The sequence below is a fragment of the Carcharodon carcharias genome, chromosome 22 (genome assembly GCF_017639515.1).
Source record: "Carcharodon carcharias isolate sCarCar2 chromosome 22, sCarCar2.pri, whole genome shotgun sequence".
NCBI classification, from domain to species: Eukaryota; Metazoa; Chordata; class Chondrichthyes; order Lamniformes; family Lamnidae; genus Carcharodon; species Carcharodon carcharias.
The window spans coordinates 3,377,895-3,390,559 of record NC_054488.1 but is presented as its reverse complement, the minus strand read 5'-3'; the positions used below and the strand labels follow the sequence as shown (position 1 = coordinate 3,390,559).

At 44.3% G+C, this 12,665-nt stretch overlaps 1 protein-coding gene across 2 annotated transcripts in view; it reads right to left on the bottom strand.

The window, feature by feature from the left end:
- The window catches only part of tmem104 (transmembrane protein 104), a 296,624-nt gene that overhangs the window by 156,272 nt on the left and 127,687 nt on the right, over nucleotides 1-12,665 (bottom strand). For both annotated transcript variants that reach the window (XM_041217287.1, XM_041217289.1), the window contains exon 8: nucleotides 5,238-5,337. In XM_041217287.1, coding sequence (XP_041073221.1) covers nucleotides 5,238-5,337 — 100 coding nt within the window. The remainder of the gene's footprint in view (nucleotides 1-5,237; nucleotides 5,338-12,665) is intronic.

The window sequence follows — 12,665 nt, the reverse complement described above, 5'->3', positions numbered from 1 at the left end:
ATTATACGCCATATCTGATATTCAGTTCCAATGGCCAGATTATTGCACGTGTTGCATAAAGGGCAGCAAAAGCGAATCCGTCTATTTTGCGCGCACCACCACCCCTCCCCCCGACCCCTCCACCCAGTAACAATTTTACTACCCGACCCCTGTTCCTTTAAAACATAAAAAGCCACCTTGACCTTCTTGATACAATATTAGATAGTATGTAAAGCCACAAGAACTTTATCACCAAAATAGACAGCCTGTTGTTATCTGGCACCTCAATAATATCAATAATAATAATAACCAAATGCGAGATGGGAGTCACAATATTTGCACATTCATTCTTAAACTTGTTCCTTGTGTCAAGGGCTCCTGACAATTACCACATTAGACTCAAAAAGCACTAGCTGAGTTTACAATCACCTTTTGTTCTGTATTGGCCGTTTCTTGCATTCAGCAGCAAACAATAGATGGAGTCCAAGATTTCCTGTGTTTCAGACAAGGGCTTTCAGTTCAGTGCTTCTCTTCTCCCATCATTGAAACACCCTGCTTCAGTTGACCTAAATGTAGAGTTCAAAGCATTGTGCCAGGACAGGATCTCAGAATGACTGAAGAGACATCCCTCCATATTACTTATTTAAAATTCAGAATTAGAAATGATTAAGGGATACTTCCTTACAAAAATTCCAAGGCCAGGCAGTGATATGCTGGCACATATCAGCACCAAATCTCAAACAGGAGAACAAGCCTGACCAACGAGTCATCCACGACATGAGGAGATAGTTTTGGAAAGTTACAATGATAGGGAGGAATGGAAAAAGTAAAACCAGAAAGGTCCATCAAGTTTCTGCTACTTTTGGAAAAAGGATGCCTGACAGTTTGCACCGTGTCCTGGTAGTACAGCGAAACATGCAGTCCTGGACTAAAGGTCAATTCAGGGAGGCCAGGATCCTAAGATTGGGCAAACTGGGGGCTTAAAATCACTCAGGCAACTTGAGACTCATGACCTCTACAAAGTAAAATCCTAGATTGCTGCTTAAATTAACTGAGCATTTGAACAAACATGAGCTGATCAAACAGAGCCAACAAGGTTTATCAAGGGCAAGTTTAGTTGGACTAAACTAGTGAAACTCTTTTTGAGGCAACCACTACTACAATATTATCTATGGAAGTTGGACTTCCAGAAAGCAATTGATAAGGTCCCACACAATTAATTAGCAAAAAAATTAGTGCACACAAAATTGGGCATTGTTGGAAATTGGTTAGAAGGCAGGGGAGAGAGTGGGATCAAAGTGTATGTACTCTGATCGTCAGGACATGACAAGTGGTATTCCCTTGGGACTGGTCTGGGGCTTACACACAACTTGGAAGAAGAAATAGTTTGTATATTCAAGTTTGCAGATGACACTAAATTAGTAGGAACAGCAGGTATTGCTTATGGGAGCAGCGAGTTACAAAGGGCCATAGGCAGATTGTAAGTGGCCAAATCTATGGAAAATGTGGGTAAGTGTTAGGTCCAATGATCCAATAAAGATAATTTGGAGAATTTCCAAATGGTGAGAAATTAGGAACTATGGAGGAGCAGAAAAATTTGAGAGCAAGAACAGAATCACTAAAAGCTAGAGGACAGGTAGAGAAACGACCCATAGGCCAGAGGTTATGCTACTGGACTAGAAATCCACAGACCAAGACTAATGATCCAAAGACATGAGCTTAAATTCCACAATGACAGCTGGGGAATTTAAATGGAGTTAATGAAATAAATCTGGAATTAAAAGCTGGCATCAGTAACAATGACCATGTAATTACTGGTTTGTCATAAATTCCTATCTGCTTCACGAATGACCTTTAAGGATGGAAATCTGATGTCCTCAACAGTCTGGCCTATGGGTCGTTCCAGACCACAGTGACGTGATGGACTCTTAATTGCCCTCAGAAATAATCTAGCAAGCCAGTTATCAAGAAGACAGCTCATCATCGCCACCACCACCACCATCTTAATGTGTAATAAATACTGACCTTATGCACATCCTGCAAATGAATAAGTTGCAGTTGCTAAAATGCTTTCAAAGATAAATCTAGCACCATGTTTTCTGTCAGTTCATTTAGGTAGGTTACTGTTGTCTTCACATTCTTAGCACCTTTCAGTGAAACCTTTTTCAATCATATTTCTGTAGGCAGACTTAGCTAATATACTCCCACTCTCTGCTTCATCTTGAAGCTGGCTAGCAATCATTCTGCCACCTGTCCCCTGACTCGCATTCTCTTACCTTATTCATTAGTCTATTATGGGGCACCTTATCGAAGGTCTTTTGAAAATCCAGATAAATTACATCTAATGCTGTACTCTGTTACCTCCTCAAAAATTCACTAAATTTAATCAGCACGAGGCTGTGTGTTCTGTGCTGTCTCACTATGATTCCAATTTCATAGAGATTTACAGCCCTGAGGCAGAGCAATCAGCCCAACATGTCCACGGTGTTTTGATTCATATAAGCCTCTTCCCCACATTGCTTCATCAAACACTAACTGCATATTCTTCCATTCCTTTCTCCCTTGCACACTTATCTCGTTTCCCCTTAAATCTTAAATCCCCCCCCACCTCCCCCCCCACCCCACCCCCACCCCACCCACCCACCTTCCTCCTTCTCCCCAAGTAGGGATTTCTCTGCATCTACTCTATTCATAATTTTGAAGACCTCTATTTAGTCACCCGAGCCTTCTCTTTACTAGAAAAAAAGAGTCTCAACTCATTCAGTCATTCCTACCAGTTAACTGGTTTCCTCTCTGAACAAGTTATGTTTCTGTTGGGTGAGATTGGTATAGCTCCCTTACTTTGTCATCTTCAATAATTTTGCTTTTACATACAAATGCTTCCAACAAAGCAAAACTAGTCATTATAAATCGGTTTATGATTCTGTATCACTCAGTACCACCTAAGTTTCCTCATTTGAAATAAACCCTAGTTAAAAAGATAGTTTACTCAGTTGCTTTCCTTTGTTGGACTACCCTTGCCTCCAAGACAATGGTTACAGTCTCCTGACATTCAAAAGTCTATATGCAATGGCAAGTCTTTAGTTACCAATCTCTCATCATGGTGAAACTGAGCACTAACGTAATGTCAGACTCCGTGATGACTGCATTATAATTGAATCATATTTCCTTGATTAGTAACCAAAGGCTACAATGCTGACAATGCACAGAAATCAACAGTATTATAACAGACATCTAAGATGAAGATTCTTTGGATCTGAGAAAGGCAAAGTTGAATATTTTCTTAATGCCGAGACTAAGAGTTGTGGAAAAGCATAGGGATTTGGACATTAGTGTGGTACAAAAAATGGTTTGCCAAATGTTGGCCTTTATCTCAGTGATGTTGTTTTGTAAATGATGCTTCAGTTATCCAGAACCTTGGTCAGACCCCACCTAGATTGCCACATTAAATTGTTTGCTACAGAACGTTGAAAAAGATATACTGGCCTTAAGAGGTGATGTAAACTAATTCACCAAAGGATACTATTGCATTAAGGGTTGAATTATGAGAACAGGTTGCTTAAACTTGGGTCTCAATTGCCTTGATTTAAGATGTTTGAGGGGTGATCTAATCAATGATGAAGAAATTCAATAAGGTAAATTCAGTAAAACCATTTCCTATCATGGAGCATAATCTTAAAGTTACAGCCAGACCATTTATTAGTGATCTCAGGAAGAAATTTGTCCACAAAGGAAAGTGGAAACATACTCAGTTGAAATATTTAAGATTTGGAGATCAGTATTTTTTTTTATATAGAGTTAAGGGTATCGAGGCATTTGGAGTAAAGATGAGTTAATGAGAGTTAAGTTACTGATCAGCCAATGACCTGATGCAATAGAGGAATGACCAGCTCCAGTTTTACACTATGATCCAATCTTTAGATGCACAAGGAAATGAGATGAACTTCACTCAGGAAGTGAAAAATACAGAAAACATTAAGTATACAGGAGCAGGAAATGCTGGTGAGATGCAGCATTGTGAAGAGGTAAATGGTAGAAGCAGCACTTATCAAAGCCGAAACCTCATTTCATCTCGATCCACTTCCCAGCCCAAAAAACGAGCAGCAATTTCATGCAAACGTCATCAACTCCACATTTCCCTTTAAGTCACACACTATCTGAACTGAGACAAATGTGGTCATTTCTACATTGGTGCTGTTTCAATATCCTGGAATTCCATCCTGAGCACCATCAGCACAAGGATCATAACTGATTCTGGGCAAAGGTCCAGAGCCAACTTCTTAGGGCATCTTACAATGGGCATCAAATGGGGCCATTGCACCCAGGTCCTAAAACCAAATAATGAAAATTCTCATTTCCCCCTGTTGCTTTCTCCAGCATACTTATCTTTGCCACATGTTTGCTGCATTGTTCATCCGATTTCCTGTTTTTCCTAACACTGTCTGTTGATTTTCCCGATGCACTATTTTATTTTCTTGTCTTCCGAAAATTCCCCATTTCCACATTCTATATTTTTCATCAGAATCCCAGTTCCCTCCATTACTTATTTTGCCCTTATTCTCCGGTCTTTCAGATCATTCCATTTTTCCAACACTATTTTTCTGAATTACATTCTCAATTTCCTTCATAATCCTGTTTCTCTCCTTGCATTCCTTAATTGAATTTATTGCTTTTCCCTCATTATTTTCTTTGACAATCCTTATATTTTGCTCTCATTCCCTTCTTTCATCAAATAGCCATTTTCCCAACATGTTGCCATTTCCTGAGTCACCTTCAGTATTTAGTCATTCTCTCTATTCCACACACACATCTGTTCTTTCCTTCCCCCTTTAAATTCCAATTTATTTTACTCCCGGATTCCCAGCTGTTTTACTCCTGAAATGCTGCTTTCCCCCTATAAACCACAATGTTTGTGATGTTCTGGTAAACGCTCAGCTTCTCAATTTCCCCCTTCATCCTCACCATTTCTCCACCACCAACACCCCACCACCAACACCCCATTTCTTCCCCATTCCCCCGTTTTACATTCCCAGTTACATTTTTCTCATTCCCAGCATTTCACCAAAGCCCTTCCCACTAACCACTATTCTAGCCCTGCTGCTCTTATGCTATCAGCTGTTATCCAGATGTTTTCAGCTTTGGCGTAAGCGTTACTGTTGTCGTTAAAGAGTTAATGTGACAAGAGGCACGGGATGAAATCTGAGAGATCACTTGTTTGATTTAAAAGTTGCTGCTAGTGTCGTAGTTTGCTCACTCACCAGAAAGATCCTGTAGGCATCGATGCGTCTAACTGATCCCCAGCACGGGTCTGTATCATTGTGCTTTAGTTTGCTGTCGGCACTGCATGACTGATTCCCACTATGGGAAAAGGGAGACAGTGAATTTTTGTCCCATAATTAGCATAAAATATGGTTTGGGGCCAAAAACAGATTTAGCTTTGTCAAAACCATTTTGTTTTTATCCAATACACAGGAGAAACTTTCAAAAACAATATTATCCACATGAGGAGTTGTGAAACAACTCCACTGCTTGAAATTTATACTGAAGGTCACTGTGTTGTGTCACATTGCAGCCTCTCCAAAAAGCAAGACTGTGGAAACTTTAAACAATGCAACTTTATTGATTTAATTACAAATGAATCAGTTTAAAATTACAGTAAATTCAGCTTGCACACCGAGTGACATAATTCTATTAGTCTATATTGCTCCAATAATTTATTCAAGAATTTGCAAAAACTGGAATGTTTCCAGTCCTAACGGCATCATTGAGTATGTTAAGGACAATAACTGGGAAGGACAAAACACTGGAACTTGTGCGTACTATAACAGTCTAGGTCTGAGGGGTGAGATTTCTGAAACCGACTAAAAGCCACCTGTTCAACAGAAATTGCCAGCCTACAAAACAGAAACCAAGCCAGATACTTCGCATCCAGATGAGAACAGGAACATGAGGTGGCCATTCATTCCCTCGAGCCTGTTCTGCATTGTAAGATTAGACCAGAGCTGATCTGTATCTCAACTCCAACTTGGTGCGCCATGCCTTACTAATTTTGCCTAACAAAAATCGACCTATCTCAGTTTTGAAACTTACATTGACCTTCACCATCAACAGCTTTTGGGGAAGTGTGTTCCAGATTTCCAACATCTTTTGTGAATAATTACTCACTGACATCTTTCCATGTGGGAAATACATGGCTATCCATCAGGATGAATGCACATGAGCATTTTCTCTATGTTTCAAATCACTGTCATGTCAGGTGACAAATTAAAAGCAATTCAGAATGTCACTGATGAAAGCCAATGGTATGGAGTACACATCTCAGGGGGGAACTTAGAGGTGCTTCCCCTTATAATATTCCTCAAAAAGAAGATACTTCCATGTCAGTCACGTTTCCAGCGCGGTGGAATAGTTTATTCTGTACAGACCACGTTTCCAGCGCGGTGGAATAGTTTACTCTGTACAGACCACGTTTCCAGCACGGTGGAATAGTTTACTCTGTACAGACCACGTTTCCAGCGCGGTGGAATAGTTTACTCTGTACAGACCACGTTTCCAGCGCGGTGGAATAGTTTACTCTGTACAGACCACGTTTCCAGCGCGGTGGAATAGTTTACACCGTACAGACCACGTTTCCAGCGCGGTGGAATAGTTTACACCATACAGACCACGTTTCCAGCACGGTGGAATAGTTTATTCTGTACAGACCACGTTTCCAGCGCGGTGGAATAGTTTATTCTGTACAGACCACGTTTCCAGCGCGGTGGAATAGTTTATTCTGTACAGACCACGTTTCCAGCGCGGTGGAATAGTTTATTCTGTACAGACCACGTTTCCAGCGCGGTGGAATAGTTTATTCTGGACAGACCACGTTTCCAGCGCGGTGGAATAGTTTATTCTGTAGAGACCACGTTTCCAGCGCGGTGGAATAGTTTATTCTGTACAGACCACGTTTAAAGCGCGGTGGAATAGTTTACTCTGTACAGACCACGTTTCCAGCGCGGTGGAATAGTTTACTCTGTACAGACCACGTTTCCAGCGCGGTGGAATAGTTTACACCATACAGACCACGTTTCCAGCACGGTGGAATAGTTTACTCTGTACAGACCACGTATCCAGCGCGGTGGAATAGTTTACACCATACAGACCACGTTTCCAGCACGGTGGAATAGTTTACACCATACAGACCACGTTTCCAGCGCGGTGGAATAGTTTATTCTGTACAGACCACGTTTCCAGCACGGTGGAATAGTTTACTCTGTACAGACCACGTTTCCAGCGCGGTGGAATAGTTTACTCTGTACAGACCACGTTTCCAGCGCGGTGGAATAATTTACTCTGTACAGACCACATTTCCAGCGCGGTGGAATAGTTTACTCTGTACAGACCACGTTTCCAGCACGGTGGAATAGTTTATTCTGTACAGACCACGTTTCCAGCGCGGTGGAATAGTTTATTCTGTACAGACCACGTTTCCAGCACGGTGTAATAGTTTACTCTGTACAGACCACATTTCCAGCACGGTGGAATAGTTTACTCTGTACAGACCACGTTTCCAGCGCGGTGAAATAGCTTACACTGTACAAACCACGTTTCCAGCACGGTGGAATAGTTTACACCATACAGACCACGTTTCCAGCGCGGTGGAATAGTTTACTCTGTACAGACCACGTTTGCAGCACGGTGGAATAGTTTATTCTGTACAGACCACGTTTCCAGCGCGGTGGAATAGTTTACACCATACAGACCACGTTTCCAGCACGGTGGAATAGTTTACACCATACAGACCACGTTTCCAGCACGGTGGAATAGTTTATTCTGTACAGACCACGTTTCCAGCGCGGTGGAATAGTTTACTCTGTACAGACCACGTTTCCAGCGCGGTGGAATAGTTTACTCTGTACAGACCACGTTTCCAGCGTGGTGGAATAGTTTACTCTGTACAGACCAGGTTTCCAGCGCGGTGGAATAGTTTACTCTGTACAGACCACGTTTCCAGCGAGGTGGAATAGTTTACTCTGTACAGACCACGTTTCCAGCGCGGTGGAATAGTTTACTCTGCACAGACCACGTTTCCAGCGCGGTGGAATAGTTTACTCTGTACAGACCATGTTTCCAGCGCGGTGGAATAGTTTACACCATACAGACCACGTTTCCAGCGCGGTGAAATAGTTTACTCTGTACAGACCACGTTTCCAGCACGGTGGAATAGTCTACTCTGTACAGACCACGTTTCCAGCACGGTGGAATAGTTTACACCATACAGACCACGTTTCCAGCACGGTGGAATAGTTTATTCTGTACAGACCACGTTTCCAGCGCGGTGGAATAGTTTACACCATACAGACCACGTTTCCAGCACGGTGGAATAGTTTACACCATACAGACCACGTTTCCAGCACAGTGGAATAGTTTACTCTGTACAGACCACGTTTCCAGCACGGTGGAATAGTTTACTCTGTACAGACCACGTTTCCAGCTCGGTGGAATAGTTTATTCTGTACAGACCACATTTCCAGCGCGGTGGAATAGTTTACTCTGTACAGACCACGTTTCCAGCGCGGTGGAATAGTTTATTCTGTACAGACCACGTTTCCAGCGCGGTGGAATAGTTTACTCTGTACAGACCACGTTTCCAGCGCGGTGGAATAGTTTACTCTGTACAGACCACGTTTCCAGCGCGGTGGAATAGTTTACTCTGTACAGACCACGTTTCCAGCGCGGTGGAATAGTTTACACCATACAGACCACGTTTCCAGCAAGGTGGAATAGTTTACACCATACAGACCACGTTTCCAGCGCGGTGGAATAGTTTACACCATACAGACCACGTTTCCAGCGCGGTGGAATAGTTTACTCTGTACAGACCACGTTTCCAGCACGGTGGAATAGTTTACTCTGTACAGATCACGTTTCCAGCGCGGTGGAATAGTTTACTCTGTACAGACCACGTTTCCAGCACGGTGGAATAGTTTACTCTGTACAGACCACATTTCCAGCGAGGTGGAATAGTTTACTCTGTACAGACCACGTTTCCAGCGCGGTGGAATAGTTTACTCTGTACAGACCACGTTTCCAGCGCGGTGGAATAGTTTACACCATACAGACCACGTTTCCAGCGCGGTGGAATAGTTTACTCTGTACAGACCACGTTTCCAGCGCGGTGGAATAGTTTACACCATACAGACCACGTTTCCAGCACGGTGGAATAGTTTACTCTGCACAGACCACGTTTCCAGCACGGTGGAATAGTTTACACCATACAGACCACGTTTCCAGCACGGTGGAATAGTTTACTCTGTACAGACCACATTTCCAGCGCGGTGGAATAGTTTACTCTGTACAGACCACGTTTCCAGCGCGGTGGAATAGTTTACTCTGTACAGACCACGTTTCCAGCGCGGTGGAATAGCTTACTCTGTACAGACCACGTTTCCAGCGCGGTGGAATAGTTTACTCTGTACAGACCACGTTTCCAGCTCGGTGGAATAGTTTACTCTGTACAGACCACGTTTCCAACACGGTGGAATAGTTTACACCATACAGACCACGTTTCCAGCACGGTGGAATAGTTTATTCTGTACAGACCACGTTTCCAGCGCGGTGGAATAGTTTACTCTGTACAGACCACATTTCCAGCGCGGTGGAATAGTTTACTCTGTACAGACCACGTTTCCAGCGCGGTGGAATAGTTTACTCTGTACAGACCACGTTTCCAGCGCGGTGGAATAGTTTACTCTGTACAGACCAGTTTCCAGCACGGTGGAATAGTTTACTCTGTACAGACCACGTTTCCAGCGCGGTGGAATAGTTTACTCTGTACAGACACGTTTCCAGCGCGGGGAATAGTTACTCTGTACAGACCACGTTTCCAAGCACGGTGGAATAGTTTACTCCTGTACAGACCACGTTTCCAGCACGGTGGAATAGTTTACTCTGTACAGACCACGTTTCCAGCGCGGTGGAATAGTTTACTCTGTACAGACCACGTTTCCAGCTCGGGTGGAATAGTTTACTCTGTACAGACCACGTTTCCAGCGCGGTGGAATAGTTTACTCTGTACAGACCACGTTTCCAGCGCGGTGGAATAGTTTACTCTGTACAGACCACGTTTCCAGCGCGGTGGAATAGTTTACTCTGTACAGACCACGTTTCCAGCGCGGTGGAATAGTTTACTCTGTACAGACCACGTTTCCAGCGCGGTGGAATAGTTTACTCTGTACAGACCACGTTTCCAGCGCGGTGGAATAGTTTACTCTGTACAGACCACGTTTCCAGCACGGTGGAATAGTTTACTCTGTACAGACCACGTTTCCAGCGCGGTGGAATAGTTTACTCTGTACAGACCACGTTTCCAGCGCGGTGGAATAGTTTACTCTGTACAGACCACGTTTCCAGCGCGTGGAATAGTTACTCTGTACAGACCACGTTTCCAGCGCGGTGGAATAGTTTACTCTGTACAGACCACGTTTCCAGCACGGTGGAATAGTTTACTCTGTACAGACCACGTTTCCAGCGCGGTGGAATAGTTTTACTCTGTACAGACCACGTTTCCAGCGCGGTGGAATAGTTTACTCTGTACAGACCACGTTTCCAGCGCGGTGGAATAGTTTACTCTGTACAGACCACGTTTCCAGCGCGGTGGAATAGTTTACCTTCCGTACAGGACCACGTTTCCAGCGCCGGTGGAATAAGTTTACTCTGTACAGACCACCTTTCCAGCACGGTGGAATAGTTTACTCTGTACAGACCACGTTTCCAGCGCGGTGGAATAGTTTACTCTGTACAGACCACGTTTCCAGCGCGGTGGAATAGTTTACTCTGTACAGACCACGTTTCCAGCACGGTGGAATAGTTTACTCTGTACAGACCACGTTTCCAGCGCGGTGGAATAGTTTACTCTGTACAGACCACGTTTCCAGCGCGGTGGAATAGTTTACTCTGTACAGACCACGTTTCCAGCGCGGTGGAATAGTTTACTCTGTACAGACCACGTTTCCAGCACGGTGGAATAGTTTACTCTGTACAGACCACGTTTCCAGCGCGGTGGAATAGTTTACTCAGTACAGACCACGTTTCCAGCGCGGTGGAATAGTTTACTCTGTACAGACCACGTTTCCAGCACGGTGGAATAGTTTACTCTGTACAGACCACGTTTCCAGCGCGGTGGAATAGTTTACTCTGTACAGACCACGTTTCCAGCGCGGTGGAATAGTTTACTCTGTACAGACCACGTTTCCAGCGCGGTGGAATAGTTTACTCTGTACAGACCACGTTTCCAGCGCGGTGGAATAGTTTACTCTGTACAGACCACGTTTCCAGCGCGGTGGAATAGTTTACTCTGTACAGACCACGTTTCCAGCGCGGTGGAATAGTTTACTCTGTACAGACCACGTTTCCAGCGCGGTGGAATAGTTTACTCTGTACAGACCACGTTCCAGCGCGGTGGAATAGTTTACTCTGTACAGACCACGTTTCCAGCGCGGTGGAATAGTTTACTCTGTACAGACCACGTTTCCAGCGCGGTGGAATAGTTTACTCTGTACAGACCACGTTTCCAGCGCGGTGGAATAGTTTACTCTGTACAGACCACGTTTCCAGCGCGGTGGAATAGTTTACTCTGTACAGACCACGTTTCCAGCGCGGTGGAATAGTTTACTCTGTACAGACCACATTTCCAGCGCGGTGGAATAGTTTACTCTGTACAGACCACGTTTCCAGCGCGGTGGAATAGTTTACTCTGTACAGACCACGTTTCCAGCGCGGTGGAATAGTTTTACACCATACAGACCACGTTTCCAGCGCGGGTGGAATAGTTTACTCTGTACAGACCACGTTTCCAGCGCGGTGGAATAGTTTACTCTGTACAGACCACGTTTCCAGCGCGTGGAATAGTTTACTCTGTACAGACCACGTTTCCAGCACGGTGGAATAGTTTACTCTGTACAGACCACGTTTCCAGCGCGGGTGGAATAGTTTACTCTGTACAGACCACGTTTCCAGCGCGGTGGAATAGTTTACTCTGTACAGACCACGTTTCCAGCGCGGTGGAATAGTTTACACTGTACAGACCACGTTTCCAGCGCGGGTGGAATAGTTTACTCTGTACAGACCACGTTTCCAGCGCGGTGGAATAGTTTACTCTGTACAGACCACGTTTCCAGCGCGGTGGAATAGTTTTACTCTGTACAGACCACGTTTCCAGCGCGGTGGAATAGTTTACTCTGTACAGACCACGTTTCCAGCACGGGTGGAATAGTTTACTCTGTACAGACCACGTTTCCAGCACGGTGGAATAGTTTACTCTGTACAGACCACGTTTCCAGCACGGTGGAATAGTTTACTCTGTACAGACCACGTTTCCAGCGCGGTGGAATAGTTTACTCTGTACAGACCACGTTTCCAGCGCGGTGGAATAGTTTACTCTGTACAGACCACGTTTCCAGCGCGGTGGAATAGTTTACTCTGTACAGACCACGTTTCCAGCGCGGTGGAATAGTTTACTCTGTACAGACCACGTTTCCAGCGCGGTGGAATAGTTTACTCTGTACAGACCACGTTTCCAGCGCGGTGGAATAGTTTACACCTGTACAGACCACGTTTCCAGCGCGGTGGAATAGTTTACTCTGTACAGACCACGTTTCCAGCGCGGTGGAATAGTTTACTCTGTACAGACCACGTTTCCAGCA